This window comes from Empidonax traillii, unplaced genomic scaffold, assembly GCF_003031625.1.
Source record: "Empidonax traillii isolate 1590-97213 ecotype Southwest subspecies unplaced genomic scaffold, ASM303162v1 scaffold1971:size99068, whole genome shotgun sequence".
NCBI classification, from domain to species: domain Eukaryota; kingdom Metazoa; phylum Chordata; class Aves; order Passeriformes; family Tyrannidae; genus Empidonax; species Empidonax traillii.
Genome location: NW_020957164.1, coordinates 29,565 through 45,639, shown reverse-complemented (window position 1 = coordinate 45,639; position 16,075 = coordinate 29,565). Strand labels below are relative to the sequence as shown.

The following is a 16,075-nucleotide window of genomic DNA, read 5'->3' as shown; positions in this document are numbered from 1 at the left end:
GGAAGGGGAAGGAAAGTGGTCATTGAGGGGGAGATGGGGCAGGTTTGGGTCCCTGCTGCCCGGGGCTGCTGGTTAGGGGCGGTAAATACCACTGCAGGGGCCTGAGAGCAACAAATAAACCGAAAATAACCCTAAAATGCGCAAGGGCCTGAGAGCTCTGCCCGTGCCTGGTGCTCGGCTGCCACCTGGGGGGGACAGGGGGACAGAGGGACACCCGGGGACAGAGGGACACCCAGGGACAGAGGGACACACAGGGACAGAGGCCACGCTGGGCTCATCCTTTTGCAAATGAGGTAAATTAATACTGAATTGCAGCGGGCTGGGAGGGGAGAAGACGCCACCGACCCCCTGCCCATTCCCACCCTCCACCACAGCCACAACATCCATCCTGCAGCTCCCAGGGGGGGTTTTCTGGGGGGGGCAAAACCTCCCTTGCATTGGGCCCACCCAGCACCCCCGGGCCACGTCACCCCTTGCCCTCCCAAAACACCCCATCACAGCGTGAAAGCAGCTCAGGGCTGAGCTCCCCCAGCACAGAAACCCACCTGTGTCCCACACCAGTCCTGGATTTGGTCACACAGAGCTCGTGCCCCCCACACCATCCCTCTGTCCTCCTCCCCTCACAGCCCCATTTCACCCCCAGAACCCCTTTGTGCCCCCAGAAAAGGTGCTGAGCTGAGGAGCCCAAAGCACCAGCGGCTCAGGGCGGGTTTGGGATTCACAGCCCGGTGCCACCACCCCCCGTGGAGCAGGGAACGGGCAACCAGCACCAGGCTTGATCATAATCCCATCCCAGCACCCAGGTAGTCCTAAACCATGACTCCAGCCCTAAATCACACCTTAACTCCAACGCTAAACCACACCTTAAATCCAGGCCTAAACCACACCTTAAATCCAGCCCTAAACCACACCTTAAATCCAGCCCTAAATCACACCTTAAATCCAACCCTAAACCACACCTTAAATCCAGCCCTAAATCACACCTTAAATCCAGCCCTAAATCACACCTTAAATCCAGCCCTAAACCACAGCTCCAACCCTAAATCACACCTTAAATCCAACCCTAAACCACACCTTAAATCCAGCCCTAAATCACACCTTAACTCCAACCCTAAACCACAGCTCCAGCCACGATCCCTTCGCGTCACCCCAAAGAGCTCTCCCGACCCCTCCCACCCCCCCCCCGACGGGAAATTCCTCGAAACACCAGCACGGGGGTTCGTTCCACCCCCCCATCCTCCTCTACCTGCAGCCACACTCGTCCACCACCATGTCCTCGTAGTGCCGCAGCACCACGTTGTCGCTGTTGTCGTAGTAGAGGATGGAGATGGGGGAGAGCCTGACGGGGACGCAGCAGGGCTGGGGGGTGCCCTGGGGGTCCAGCGAGTGCACCATGGTCTGCAGCACGGCGTGGTTGGTGCTGTTGAGCTCGGCCGTCAGCGGGAAGGGGCACTCCCCCCGGCAGTAGTTGGCCAGGTAGCCCTGGGGGGCGATGATCCAGTTCTCCCAGCCCACGTCGCTGAAGCTGATGTGGAGCCGCCGCGCCTTGCACAGGTTGCTGGGGGTGAGAGGGGGCAGCCTGGCGCTCCTTCTCCTCCTCTGAGGGGCCTGGCACTGCCGGCTCAGGGTCACCACCAGCAGGGAGGCGTCCTGGAAGGATTCGACGCCGCCGGGGCAGGGGCTCCTCGGGGCCCCCTCGCCGGCCGAGATCTCCAGGATCAATCCCAAACTCCCGCCGCTCGCCCGCGCCGCCGAGCTCAGGTCGAACAGGAGAGACTTGTGCAGCTGAGCCAAGGACTGTTCCACCAGCAGCCTCTGCCTGCGCTGGGGCACCCCTGGCAGGGATGCCCGGGGAGCCCACAGGAGCCTCAGCTCCAAGGCCTGCCCCTGGAGGGAGGGCTGGTACGAGTTGTGGGGGAATTGGATCTCCAGCCGGGCCAGGGTCAAGCGCTCGCCCTCCTCCAGCACCGAGAGGTTGAAGAGCAGGCGCCTCCGCAGGCACAGCCACCCCTGGGGCTGCTCCTCGGGGGTGAAGGGGCCTGACAGAGAAGGAGAAATAGAGGTAGGGGTGAATGGAGGCGATGGGGCTGCAGGGAGGGCAATCAGCCCCCTGGCAGGGCCTTGAGGAAGGGCTGGAGGCACAAACTGGGCTCCAGCCTGGGGCACTGGGATGCTGCAGCCACTCCAGCGTCTCCTCTGGCTGCTGCTTCACTGCTCAGAGGGTTATTTTTCCCCCTGGTGAGGAGCCACCTCCACCCCCCGTGAGCCCAGCAGGCCAATCCAGTCACCCGGGGCCCAACCAGCACCTCTGGGTGGCTTTAGGGGGCCACAGGACAGAGCAGGGCACAGCCCCAGCATCCTCACCCCTCAACTGTGAATGATCAACCCCCTGCTTACACCCCCAGAGTTCACACAGCAGGGATTCCTCCTGGAAACCAGCACAGCCCTGTCCCCCCTCAGCCTCAGGGAAAGGAAGGAACGAGGCCAAACCTCCCATCCCAGAGGATGAGGAGCCTCCAAAATCCCCAAACCATGGCGTGTCCGTACCTTGGTGTGTACCTTGGTCAGCCAGGACGCGGATGATGTTGCCGGGGACATTGAGTTCCTCCACCCTACAGGCGTCCAGGGGCTCTTTGTCTGCCGGGGGCGGCGTCTTCCTCTTCTGGAAGATCCTCCAGAGCACGGCGGGCACCGGGGCAGGGGTTTTGGGGCTGGGCTTGGCGCTCAGGCCCAAGGATTTCAGCAGCAAACTTTCCTGTAGGCTCAGCTCTGTCCCCAGCACGGGGCCCAGGAGAGCCCAGGCCAGGCTGGGGAGAAGCCACCACATCGCTCTGCTCTCCTTCCCCAGACAAAGAGCAGCAACCCCAGGCTGGGGACCTGGACACCACCGGGGCCAGGGGGGTGTTGATTGCCTGATTGGAGCCTTTGATCTGCTTTAGTGCTCAATTAGCACAGAGGGATTCCGGGGATTGGGCAGAGGTGGGGGGGGGGGGGGGGTGAGTCCCTCCAGGCTCCCCAGGGCCTCTTAACCCTTTGGTGCTGCTCCCACAGCCTCTCCCACATCTCCACACCGTCCAGGCCCTACAACAACATCCCTGGTGGCAGGGAAGGGGCTGCTCTTCCCACACAAAACCCATCCCTGGTGGCAGGGAAGGGGCTGCTCTTCCCACACAAAAACCATCCCTGGTGGCAGGGAAAGGGCTGCTCTTCCCACACGAAGCTGCTGGGAAGCCCCAAGTGCTGCAGGTACATTTTCCCCCCCCCTGGATCCAGGGGCAGACATGGAGCCGGGTCTCCCCTTCCCCCCCCCCCCCCCCTAAAATCAGCTCTTTTTGACACCATCACAGCACCCAACGCTTCTCTCTCAAGGCCATCAACTTCTGGCACATCAAACCATCCAAGTCTTGCTTCACCCTGCCCTCAGGACACACAAGCCCCCCAGAAACGTGGCCAACGAGCCACCAGCTCAGAGCCAACACTGTAAAATCGAGTTTATCCCCCCATCAGGGACCAGGGACCCTCCTTCCCCCAGCCCTGCCCTGCTCAGCCCCATCCTGGGACAGCACCTCCCCCTCATTTCCTGCAAATCCCCCTGGGAAACCAAGGAACCCCCTTGGCACTGCCACCCCTCTGGCACTGCCCAGGTGAGTGAGAAGGTGACGGGTCCTGCCCCAGCCTGGCACAGTCCCCACCAACCCCAGCCAGGAATGTCCCACCCTGGCTCACACCACGAGCCTGGAGCTGAACCCACCCCACAAACCAACCATGGAAACACCAACCCAGCAATTAACCACGGAATTAACGCCCTGAATCCACTGCCTGGGGACCCTCTGAGGCTGGAACTGCCTGGAAAACCAACGCAGGGAGCAGCAGGAACTCTCTGAGCAAGCGGGGAGGGTCCAGGACCCTCGGCAGGGATTGGAACTGGTTTTTGAAGCAAATTAGGTCTCCTGGAGGGACAGGGGGCTGGAATAACACTCCAGGGCTGGTTTTCCAGGCAGAGCTGCTCGTGGGAAGCGTGTGTGCCCCAGGCACGGGTGGGCAGCCCACGGGAGGGCACTTCATCACCTCGCCAGTCCCCCCTGGGCAGCTGGAGCAGGGCTGGCTTTGGGCTGCCCTTCCCAGGGGAGGAGAGGGTGTTCTACCCCCTCAGTTTGACACCAGACCCTTCAGGGGGTGCTGGGGAAGGGTCGGTGGGAGGGTCCAACAAGGGGGTCAGGGGGAGTCACGGCGGGACCGAGAAGGGACGGAGGGACAGCAGCGACACCGGGGGACCCAAAGCCAGCTCCAAATCCTGCCTGGCCCAGCCAGAGCCACCAGTCTCCCAACTGAGGGGGGGCCACAGGAAGCCCCCCCCAGCACCAGGTGAAGCCTGGTGACAGCCCCAGGAGGGGTCTGGTCCTGTCAGTGGCATCTGCTCCCCGGCTCCGGGCAGGGGAGGGGAGGGGGGCAGGGATGGAGCTCTCCTTGGGCCTTTCCTGCGCTGGCTCCGAGTGCAGGGTCCTGGTCAGTCCCAGGTCCTGGCAGCTGCCACGGCCACGCCGCCCTCACAACCTCTTGTCCTTCACGAGCCCGTTCTTGAGGTGCAGCCTGTGGGGGAGCAGAGCACTCGGTGGGTTCCCCACACCCACTGTCCCACCCCTTGTCCCAGCAGGATTGTCCTGTTTGCCCCCACTCAGCCAGAGCTGCTCTGGGGGATCAGCACCCCAAGGTGCTGCTCAGAGGGAGCAGCCCCAAGCCCAGAGCCAGGCCCACGTGGGAAGGGGCTGGGTGAGGATCCACGGGGCAAAGCCGCGTGGGCACCCCGCAAGGCCCAGGAATGGATTTAAAAGTCCTTCCCGGCACCTGCAGCGATGTTTCACACCCATCTCCCAGCCTGGGGGTGAACCCTGAGACAGCAGCTTCCCCTCATCCACGGGAGCTGCGTGTGTGTCACCCCTGGGAGTGTCCAAGGCCAGCTTGGAGCACCCTGGGACGGCGGGAGGTGGCACTGGATGATCCGCACGTTCCCTCCCACCCAAATCCTTCCACTGCCCTGGGTGCCACCCCCCTGGCCACGCACCCTTCCTTCAGAGCCTTGGGCAGTTGGATTCCAGCCTCCTTCTTCCTGGCCCTGGCGGCTTTCCCGGTGTCCTCCACGTCGTACTCGCGCACGTCGTTCACCTCCTGCATCTGCCCCATCAGCACCTTGGCCACGAACAGGACGATGTACTGGGGAGGGGGGGGGAGGGAAAAGACACCCTCAGGCACAGATCCCAAAGGTTTGGAGCTGTTCCCCCTCCCTGGATGGGGCTCAGACCCAGGGTAGAATTCCCTGCAGCTCCCCTTCCCCTGATTTCGTCCCATGGGATGGTGGAGTCAGGGCTGATGGAATCAGGGCTGATGGAATCAGGGATGATGGAATTAGTGCTGATGGAATCAGGTATGGTGGAATCAGGGATGGTGGAATCAGGGATGGTGGAATCAGGGATGGTGGAATCAGGCTCTGCCTGATGTGATCCCCTCCACATCCCTCCTTTCCACGCCCTCCCCAAGGCTCAGGGGGGATGCCAGGACATTCACACCCCCATGGAACTCCAGCCTGTCCCAGCGTTGTCATCACTCCCTCCCCACGGATCCCTGGAGTGTGAGATGTCGGAATTCCAGCACTGGAGCCCCCCAGGCCTTCCCTCCTCCCTTCCAAATCCCCCTCCAGCCCTGCAGCCCCCGGGCAGGGGGGAGGGAGCAGCAAGTGAGGGGGTGGCCGAGCTCCCCCCACTCACCAGGAACCAGTAGATGTTCATCAGGGTGAGGATGAGGAGCAGAGCGTTGAAGAAGAAGTAGAAGGGGATGTTTGGGACCACCTGGAGGCTGGAGTAGCAGGTGGCATAGAGCACCTTGAGGGGGAACCAGTAGAGGCGGAACCAGAACCTGCCAGGGCAGAGCAGCAGAGTGGGTTTCCAGTTTATCCCCCAAAAACCTTCCCCCAAACTGAGCCTCTCGATGCTTTTTGGAGCAGCCCAGGGCCGAGAGGACAAGGAGGGACAAGTTGCTCATCCCCACCCTTCATCCCTCTGTTTCCCTCCTGCCTTGCCCCAGGAGGAGCAGCAAGGCTGGGAATCTGGGACAGCTCGAACCTCCCTTTTCCTGCTGGTGAGAAGCAGCTCCTTGCTGCTCCAGCCCTGCAAGCAGGAAAAAATGGAAGCAGCTCCTCCTCCTCCCCCGGGGTCATTTGTCATGCTGGGAGCACAAATTTCACAGGCACTTGGGTGGTGACAGACGGCCAGGGTGACTACAGAGGGATTCCAAGCCCAGCCAAGTGACTACAGAGGGATTCCAAGCCCAGCATGGGGCCGAGCTCTGCGGGGAACCTCTTCCCAAACCCACTTGGAAAGGGCCCCGTTCCCATCACACCAATCCCAGGGCGCTGAGGGGGATCCCAAAAGCTGGGCAGGAGGGTTGGGAGTCAAACCCACCAGCTGACGCTGAAGGTGAGGCAGCCCACGTTGGAGATGACGTCGTTGAGCCGGTGATAGACCCCCCCCCGGTGCTTGAAGTAGACGTTGAGCTTGGTGAACTCCAGCTGCACATCATTGACATCGTGCAGGAACAGCACCAGGATGCCCACGTTGTGGTACCTGCAGGGAAAAGGGAAGGAGGTGGTGGGGGGGGGGGTGTAGAGGGGCTGGGTTTGGCACCTGGGGGTGCCAATCTCACTGGGGGCAGGTTCAAGGGGCAGTCCCGACAGTCAGAGGTGGGTGCAGGGGCTGGGGAGATCTGGGATGGCTCAGGGAGGTGGAGGAAGGGGAGAATCCTCACCAACCCAGCTCTGAGCCCACCACAGAGTCCCTGAGCAGCCCAGAGAGCCAGACAGGGGTGCAGGGGCTGGGGGGCACCGGGATGGCTCAGGGGGGTGCAGGAAGGGGAGAACCCACACCAAGCCCTGAGTCCATCACACTGGGAGCAAACCCCCCCGAGCAGTTCAGAGGGGGGCTCAGGAGCCCTCAGGGGCAGGAAGGGGCGAATCCACCCCCAAATCCTCCCTGTGCCCGCGATGTTCCCGCAGGCCGTGCATCCCCAGGCCCAGGCGGGCAGAGGGGCCTCACCTGAAGGCGTAGGAGGAGGCGATGAGGGTGAGGGTCACCACGTGGTGCAGCAGCATCACCACCGAGTCCTTGCGCCACGTGTCCATGTAGGCCGTGGCGTAGATGGAGTGGCCGTAGAAGCTGCACTGCAGCAGGTAGGCGATGGCGATGTCCGTGGGCACGTCCATGCCCTTCTTCCAGCCTGGGGAGGGGGGCACAGGGACGCCCAGGTGAGCCCCAGAGCCTGTGGGGTGCAGACCCCGGGGAGCCCCCGCCAGGCTCAGGGGCTGCAGGTCCCTCCCAGCTCAGCCAGGGCTTGGATTGGGGGGGTCCAGCTACCCTGGCCCCCAAATTCTGCCTCTGGCATCAACCCTCCTGCTGGGCCCGAGAGAGAAGCCTTGATTTGGTGTCCCTGCCCAGGGCAGAGGGTGATCTTCGAGGCCCCTTCCACCCCCAAACCATCCCACAACTCGATTCCCTCCTGATTAATCTGCTCAACCCCCTCCACCCCCCCTGCTGACTCTCTGAAAGAAACAATCAGAGCCAGCCCCTTGTGCCCTCTCTGCACCCACAGCATCAGGGAACAGCAAATTTAGGGGTTGTCTCCTCCTTCTCTCACCCACCCCAGCTCCCATTCCCATTCCCAATCCCAATCCCCCCCTGGCTCCGACTGTACCGTAAAAGACAGATGGGGGGTCGTGGAAGAAGGGGTAGTCGGTGAAGAAGAGCAGGTAGGCGCCGTAGGACCAGGATAACGAGTAGAAAAGCAGCTTCCAGGCACTCTCGGGCATCTTGGCAGCATCTTTGGGCTGCAGGTTACACCATTCCCCAAAGGGCTGCAGGGAGAGGGGGGTGAACCATCAGAAAGGGCAAGAGGAGAGGCCTCGAGGAGCTCAGGGCAGAGATTCCCCAACTATCCCAGAGGTTTGTGCTGCTCCAGGGGCAGGAACCCCTTTTTTCTGGCCTTCCTTACAGCAGGAATGAGGTCAAAGAGGGCTGGAGAGAGCCTGAAACAGGGTAGGGGGGGAGAAAACCAGGCTGGAGATCCTCCCTGGATCCTGGCACAGTGGGCATCCCACATCCCAGGCACTGCTCCAGCCTCCAGGAGCCAGGCTGAGCAGAGCTAGAAATAACCAATAAAATAACACAATAACGAATAAAATGAAAATAAAGCCCCCACCAGCACGGGGAAAGCCGGGAGAGGAAGCTGTAACAGCACCATCCTGGGCAGATGGACCTCGCAAAAGCTTCCAGGGAAGAGCCTTCAGCTGGGGAGGGAAAGGCTTTGCAGAGCCCTGGGCAGAGGGGCAGTGCCAGCCAGCACTGGGAAAGGGGCAGGAAAGGCTGGGACAGCAGGGCCCGCTTTCCCAGCAGCTTTCCCAGCTGCCCAGCACTGAAACCTCGCTGATGTTTCCCCTCCTGGGGTTTTCAGCACCTTCCCACCCCTCTGGGAAAGAGAGAGGGGAGGGCAAAGCCCCCCCAAGGGCAGGGATGGGGCACGGGGGGGGCTCTGCTTGTGTGAATCAGAACAAAACTCTCTCACCCCGCCTTCCCCACGCTCCCAGGGGTGACAGGGGCCACCTGGGACACCTTGGAAATCACAGGGAAGGCAAAGCCCCAGCTCTGAAGAGCCTCAGTCCTGCGGGAGGGAAGCGGAGCAGTCTCCTCTCCACCCTGCATTGTGTCCCCCCCCCGGCTCTCAGGGGGCTCCAGGCACGGCTCTTCTCCCCTCCCTGGCAGCTGAGCAATGCCAGGCCCCGTCTCTGCTTCTCCTCACAGCACTGACAGCCCCCCTGCACAGCCCCCCGGGGAGGAGCAGGGGAGCCCCAGCCCAGGGAGGGGACGCTGATAACACCCAGAGCCCCCCCTGTCCATCCAGGAGCTCCTCAGGGACAGCCAGATAAGCTGCAGAGGAAAACAAAATGCCTGGAAAGTAACTGTACCCTGCCCCAGGTCAGCACTTTCTGCAGCCCCTCGAAGCCCCAGGGCTAAATTAAGGCCCCAGCTGTCCCCAGGCAGTGGCTGCTCTGGCTTTTAGCCCCTCTCGGGGTCCAGTTCTCAGAGGACTCCACTCCAAGCTTTGACCCAGCCTCGAAGTGCTTTGTTCCAGGCTCTGAATCTCCCGGCACTGCTCAGGCCTGGGAGCAGCAGCCCCAGGAGGCTCCAGCCAGAGGCATCTCCCATTCAGAGCGTGGCTCTGGCTGAGGGCAGGAACGGCTGCCAAGGGCTCTTCCAGAGGGAGCCACGGCGGGAGAAAGAGGAGGAAGCTCGAAGGGTGAATAAATAATGCAGAGACAGAAAGTCCCGAGCCCAGAAAGCATCAATTATTTGTGTCTCCACGCACTGGAAGGAGCTGGGATACGGGGACAGCTCCCACTGTGCCGTGGCAGAGCCACCGGTGCTTTAGGGATGCTGAGCACAGCCCCAGGTCCCCGTTTATCCTGGGATGATTCGGGGGGGAAGGCACTCCAAAGATCCAGCTCCGTGGGCACCAGGGACACGTTCCAGAGGAGCAGGGTGCTCCAGGATGCAGGAGAGAGCACAGGGAAGGGCGGGAAGAGAACCAGCAGCACACGGGGAAGGGACACGGGAATGTCCCCGGGGCCGGGAGCGGGAGGGGTGGGGGGGGAAGCACAAGCCACGGAGCCCGGGGGTGGAGATGAGCAAGGTGGGGGCTGTCCTCCCGTCACCCGGCTGCCGTTGCCATGGCAACGGCGCAGAGATGCCTGTTGCTAAGGGTGACGGGGGCTGCGAGTCGGGAACAGCGGATCTGGCTCCGGCTGAAAGAGCCCAGGGCTCTTGGAACGCTTAAAGGGCAACCTCCTCTGCCTCCCCCTCCCCACGCAAACCTCGCCAGGCACCTTCTGGGGACAATTAACAGTTAATTGGGGGCAGGGCCTGTCCCCGGCACGCTGGAGCGGGGGAAGGAGCAGAGCAGGGGGTGAGAACGTGCAGAGAGAGGAAGGTTTGGAGCCGCAAAGGGAAGCCGGATGGAAGCTGTCGCTGCCCACAGCCCCTCTCGAGCGTCAAAAAAAGAAACCCCACAACCACTCGTAGCAAGAAGCGACCGCGTTTTCTCTCCCTTTTCGCAGCCGCGGGCGGGAGGGGAGAGCAGCGAGTCAGTCCCCTCGCACCCACGGCCCGCAGGACGCGGCTCCTCCCGCCGGGGATGGGCTGGGAATTGAGGAGCGGGGACTGGCCCAGTGCCAGCCGTGCCACGTCTGGGCCCCCCCGGGCACAGCGAGTTCCGCAGAGGGACACAAAGGAACGGCTGGCACGGGGCACCCTCGGCGCCGGGAACTGGCAGCTCCACAGCGGCTTTGACTGGATGCAGATGAGGATGATGATGATGGTGGCGATGAGCAAGCAAGAGCTCCCGTTCAAACCCCGGCCACAACCGGCAGCTCCTGCCCCTGCCACGAGCTGCCCACAGCGCCCTGGGTGGCTTCCCAGCGCTGTGACTCTGTCCCCTCTGTCCCCAGCTCCTGTACCTCCTGCCACCCCAGGGATGGGGCACAGAGCCTGCAGAACCCCAGACTGGTTTGGGTGGGAAGGGATCCTGAAGATTATCCCATTCCACCTCCTGCCGTGGGCAGGGACACCTCCCACCAGCCCAGGTTTCTCCAACCTGGCCTTGGACACTTCCAGGGATCCAGGGGCAGCCACAGCTTCTCTGGGAAATCCATCCCAGCTCCTCCCCACCCTCCCAGGGAGGAATTCCTTCCTCATTCCTCATCTATCCCTGCCCTTTTTTCAGGGAAAACCCTGTAAAATGCCACCGTTCTCCAAACCCAAAGAGAGGGCTCTCCACAGCCTGTGCACCCCGGGGCAGTGACTGTCACCCCACCAGGAGAAGGGAAGGAGCTGAGCACGGGCTGAGGAGCTCCAGCTCCCATCACCCCATCCCTGCAGGCGCCGCTTCCCCGGGGCCTCAGTTTCCCAGACAACGCTTTTCCAGGGAAACACGTGGAAAAGGGCACCACGACAATACCAAAATAAAAAAAAATAAAATAAAACCCGAACAGGCATCACTTCCTCGCCCCTAAAGAGAGAAAAGCAGCAGGAGACTCTCCCTGAGGACCCTCCGAGCTGCCCGTGGTGCTGCGGGGGCTGAGGAAGCCCCTGGCCCAGCCCCGGTGCTGACACAGCAGTGCAGGGAGAGCAGCCCCCTCACTCCAGGGAGGGAAGAAAGGGCCCATTGTTGTGGCTTTTGTCCCGTTTGGAGTTTCCCAGCGTTTGTGCTTCGAGGACAAACGGCGGAGCCTCCTCCCACCCCCCTCCCCAGGGGGAGGTCTCTGCCCTCGGGCGGTGTTGGGTGGTGGGTTTTTGGGGACCCCATCCCCCTCCCCGGGTCACACATCCCCCTCCGGGGCTGGGAAAAATAAACCCTGACCATACCGTGGGGTGGAGGAAAGGGGTGTAAACCCCTGGAAGGGGCAGAGGGAACCCTCCCTGTCCAGCTGCCCCTCTCTCCCAACCCTGCACACAACGCTTCTCCTTCCAGAGGACACTGCAACGTCCTCCAGACTTGGACACCACTGGGAAACACACACACACAAAAAAAAAGGCTGGCAGGTGTCTGGGCCAAAACTAGAGAACATTCACCCACTGCAGAACAAATCCACGGGGGGGGAGGGGGGAGGGGACACCTGACCCACCACCAGATCCAGCTTGTACACTGAGAGGATTTTCCTCACTCAGGGGACTTACTCTTAGTTCACTCCAGGGATTTCAATCCCAAGCAGCAGAGGTGGCTCGGGGTGGTTCGAGGGGCTGGGAGCCTCTGCCTGGGACTGGCTGTTCCAGCCCATCCTGTGCCTGAATCCAGAGGTGTTTTTACCCATCTGGATTCACTGCCCTGGCCCAGGAAAGGAGAACCAGCACGGGCTGAGCTCCAGGTGCTCCAGCCTTTCCCAAGTGGAGCTGCCTGGTCCTGTTTCAGCAGATCAGCCTCGGTGCCCTCCAGGGTGTTTAACTAACACACACAGAGGGGCTCAGGTTGCTGCTTTTTAATCAAACTCCTCAGGGCTGGCTGGTGTCACACAGGGGACTCACCAAGGACAGCAGGGACTGATGGAGCTCGGACACCAAAGGAGCAGAACCCAAGGAGGCTTCCAGGGATGGGAGCACTGCCCTGGAGGCAGCTGAATCCTAAATTCTGGAGGTGGTTTGCAGCCCCAGTGAGCTCCTGCAGATCCACTATCCTGTCTGTGCACTCAGAATTCAACCCAGACCCTCAGGCCAGACCTGGAGGGGACAGTTCCACCCCTCAGGTCCCTGCAGGGACACCCCCACCCCAGCAGAGCTGACCCTGGGGGTCCTTCCCTGCCTCACAATCCTCATTTCCTCAGCTAACTGAGATCCTCCCACCCCAAAACAACCCCTCTCTGCGCTCACACCGAGGTTTCCACAAAGAAGGCTTTAACAGCCTCGTTTCTCATGGGCCAGAGCTCAGCAAGGTGCACTTGGTGCCCTTGTGGTGAGAGTCACTTCCTCCTCAGGGGCAGAGGAGCACGAGCTTTATGGTCTGGGAGGGAAGGGAACCTTCACCCCCCCCCTCGAGCCTTTCAGTTCCTGCAGGGAACACAAAGAGGGCCCAAAGGAGGAAGAGGCTCCAAGTCTGCCCAGGGAAGAGAAGTCCTGAGCTGGGGAGAAGTTCCCTCCCAGGGTTTTCTCTCCCTGATGTCCCCCCCCCTCGAATGACCCCACTCTGACACTGCCCCCCACGGGGGCCACGAGGTACCCACTGATCTCCCGATGGGATTTAGGGGAAAGCCACAACGTCCATCCTCTCCCAGGGCAACTCCAGCAGCGTGAAGGAGAGGGGAAAGCTTCCCATCCTTTTGAGGCAGGTGTGTGCAGGGGGAGCTGCCTCTGCCCTTGCACTGGGAGAAAGCTGATGCCGCTGGAACCCCGCTCGGCATCTCATCAGGATCACACATGCAGATGGAGCCACTGGAACCCGCTCCCAGCAACCCCCCTGGCCCTTCTGCAGTTACAAGGGTGACCCATTTCCCAGCTCAGGAGCTGCCACGACCCTCCAAGGGCACCCCAGTGGTGCCCCCCACCACCCCCAGGAGCTGCTTGCCAGGCTCTGGAGGGGCCTCAGGCCGGGAGGAACGGGAGCAGAAAGGGACTTGTAACCAAAAACTACCTCAGACCTCGGTCAGTCCAGCACTCCCAGGTGCTGGATGCTGCCCATCCCAGCCAGGGGTGCAGGGAATGAGGGGGAAATTCCACCTGACACAACCCCCCAGCGCATTCCTCACCTACAACCACTTCAGCAGCTTCAAGTGACTCCAGAGGGCTCTGACTGGACCCGCCTGACATCAGTGGATGAGCAAAGGAAGAGCCCCTGTGAGGGCAGAAGGGCTGGGATAGCTGGGGACAGGGATGCAGGAACTGCCTCTGATCCATGAGGAGCCTCCAGGGGAAGCAGCTCAGCCAGGGAATGAACGAGGCCTGTCCTGGAGCTGCTCAAGGCCTTGTGTCCCTGTGCTGGTGGGGAGGTGGGAAAAGGGTGTCCCCCTGTGTCCCCAAGGCTGTCCCCTGACCCCAAACCCTCCATCCCCTCTGCTTCTGCCTTTAAAGCCCTCTCGAGCAGAGTCCTGAGCATCTCCCTAGGAAAGCAGCGTGGAAGGAACGGGCTGGGAAGAGCCATTGGAAGGAGGGGGGAGCTCTGCCCTCCCTCCACATGTTTTTCACGGCGACAAACGAAGCGGAGCCGCTCTTCCTGCTCAGGGACGTCCTGCCTCGGCCTGTCCCTCGCAGAGGGCCGCGTTGGAGAGGGGGACGAGGGCCAGCAAACCCCTTTGGGGGCTGGGAGAGCCGGCCGGGAGCATCCCTGCATCCCCACGCTGGCAGGAAGGTCAGCGCGGCACTGCAGCACCGAGCCAGCCATCCCCAGCCATCCCTCCCTCCCTCCCTCCTTCCCTCCACCGGGCAGGGAAGGACATTTTCCATGCAAACCACCGGGGGAGAAACACGCCCCTCTCCTTCCCCCCAGGAAGGCGACGAGCCGGGAATAGGCTGGAAGAAATAACCCTCAGCCTTGTGGGGATGCAGTGACGGCGATGTGGAAGGGGGAGGGGGTTGCTCTCCCGGGGCGGGGGGATGCGCGTTCCCTCCGGGATGCAGCCCCGAGGGAAGGCAGGGAACAAGCTGGGAATAACCTGGAAGGAATAACTCTCAACCATGTCGGGATTCAGTGATGGGAATGCGGAGGGGGGAAGAAGGGGGTCGGGGAAGGGGGGGATGCTCGTTTTTCCAGGATACAGCCGCGGGGGAAGGCAGGGAATAACCTGGAAGAAATAACCCTCAGCCTTGTCGGGATGCAGCGATGGGGACGCGGAGGGGAAGGGATCGCCGGGGGAGGGTGGGGGGCTCTCCCGGCGCTGGGGGAATGCTCGTTCCTCCGGGATGCAGCCCCGCCGTGGAGGGACGAGGCGTGGGGTGCATTTCCCACCCCCGAACCGCACAGAACGCGCCTCCCCGCGCACCCCACCGGCACCGGGGCCGACCCCAAAGAGACCTCCACCCCCCCTCCCCGGTAGCCCCCCATCCCCATCCGCGTCCCCCGCGGCCGGCACTGACCCGAAAGATGCTGCGGGAGCAGGCGCAGCGCAGCGCGGTCCAGCCCAGCGCGCACAGCCCGCACAGCAGCACCTCCGCCCAGCCCAGGTGAGCGTTCTCGGCCCAGGTCCGCCTCGCCAGCTCCCAGCCGCAGTCCCCGCAGCCCCGGGCGGCCTCGGCCAGGCTCCCGTAGCCCCGGCGGAGCAGGGTCCCGTAGCCGGGCATGGGCTCCGGAGGCGGCATCGCTGCCACGGCCGCGCTCGCCGCCCGCGGCCCCGCGCAGGCTCCGGCGGGCGGGACCGCGGCCCCCCCCGCGCCGGTACCGGGCGACAAGAGCCGCCCCCCGCCACGGCCCGGCCCCCTCCGGGCTCTGCCGGGGCTCCCCGAGGGGGCAGAGGCTCCTGGAGGGAGTTCTTGGAGGTTGCGGAGTGGGTTTGGTGGGGTTTTTTGTGTGTGTGTGTGTCCCGACAACGCCGGAGGACGAGCTGGGAGAGCGGGGCTGGAGCCGCTCCAGCAGCGAGGAACGGGCAGAAAGAGCGATGTTTCGGTCTCAAGAGGTGATGGAACGCTGGAGGAGCGCCCGGGGGCGCCTTTGGGGCGGTCGTGGGGGTGGGAGGTCCCCGCAGCACCGTCCAACACCACTGAGCTGCTCCGTGTTCCAAACCCTGGACTAAACCTTAAATTCCCAGACCAAACCTTAAAAATCTCGCACCAGACCTTCTCCTTTCAACGTTTTTTTCACTCTCCACCTTTTTTTTTTTTTTTTCCATTTAATACACAAAGGGAAATGTTTCTCCAGGTTATTTTCCCCTTACCTCTGAGCACCAGCCCTGGAGGAGCAGCAGATCCATCTCCCTCCCTCCCAGAGGTGACCAGGTGTGTCCCACGGGCTCAGTTTGGGCACCTGCTGCAGTTCAAAGGTCTGGAATAATGAGATGTAAGATTGCACCTGTAAGATGCAAACACGCCCTCCCCGAAGGTCACCCCTGCTGGAAGACTGAATGTCACCTCCATCATCATCATCATCATCATCATCATCATCATCATCATCATCATCATCATCATCATCATCACAGGCACCATCGAGCTGTAACTGCAACCAGCTGGCAGGGAGAGGAAAAGACAAGCTAGAAATGAGTTTAATCTCATTTAAAGCCATCCAGGTTCCCCCCTGGAACCTCTCATTGCTCCGGGGCAGCAGTGGGAAAACACAAACTGGCTCCCCCCCCCGGGGTCCCACCGCTCCCCCCTCCGGCTCCTGCTCTGCCACTCGCTTTCATTGTTTACATTTTTAAGTCAATTTATCACGGCCCATCAAGTGGGGACGGGCTGCCCTGAGCACACAAGCCCCTTTCAGGTCTCCCTCAGACAGCTCCACAAAGGGAACATTCATTCCCCGGGCCGGGCCGTGAATAAACCCCTCACTGAAAGGAGCTGCA

General features: G+C 62.1%; 2 protein-coding genes across 2 annotated transcripts; both read right to left on the bottom strand.

The window, feature by feature from the left end:
- Positions 1-1,214: 1,214 nt before the first annotated feature.
- Positions 1,215-3,431, bottom strand: GDF1 (growth differentiation factor 1). The gene is made up of 2 exons (XM_027909165.1): positions 2,560-3,431; positions 1,215-2,039 (listed from the first exon to the last, which is right to left on the bottom strand). Exons 1-2 carry the CDS (start codon positions 2,825-2,827, stop codon positions 1,243-1,245), a joined length of 1,065 nt encoding a protein of 354 aa, XP_027764966.1. The 5' UTR covers positions 2,828-3,431; the 3' UTR covers positions 1,215-1,242.
- Positions 3,432-4,186: 755 nt separating this feature from the next.
- CERS1 (ceramide synthase 1) lies at positions 4,187-14,879 on the bottom strand. The gene is made up of 7 exons (XM_027909162.1): positions 14,658-14,879; positions 7,741-7,900; positions 7,086-7,266; positions 6,456-6,617; positions 5,763-5,910; positions 5,063-5,211; positions 4,187-4,590 (listed from the first exon to the last, which is right to left on the bottom strand). The coding sequence occupies exons 1-7, from the start codon at positions 14,877-14,879 to the stop codon at positions 4,548-4,550; spliced, it is 1,065 nt and encodes a 354-aa protein (XP_027764963.1). The 3' UTR covers positions 4,187-4,547.
- Between the last annotated feature and the right edge of the window lie 1,196 nt (positions 14,880-16,075).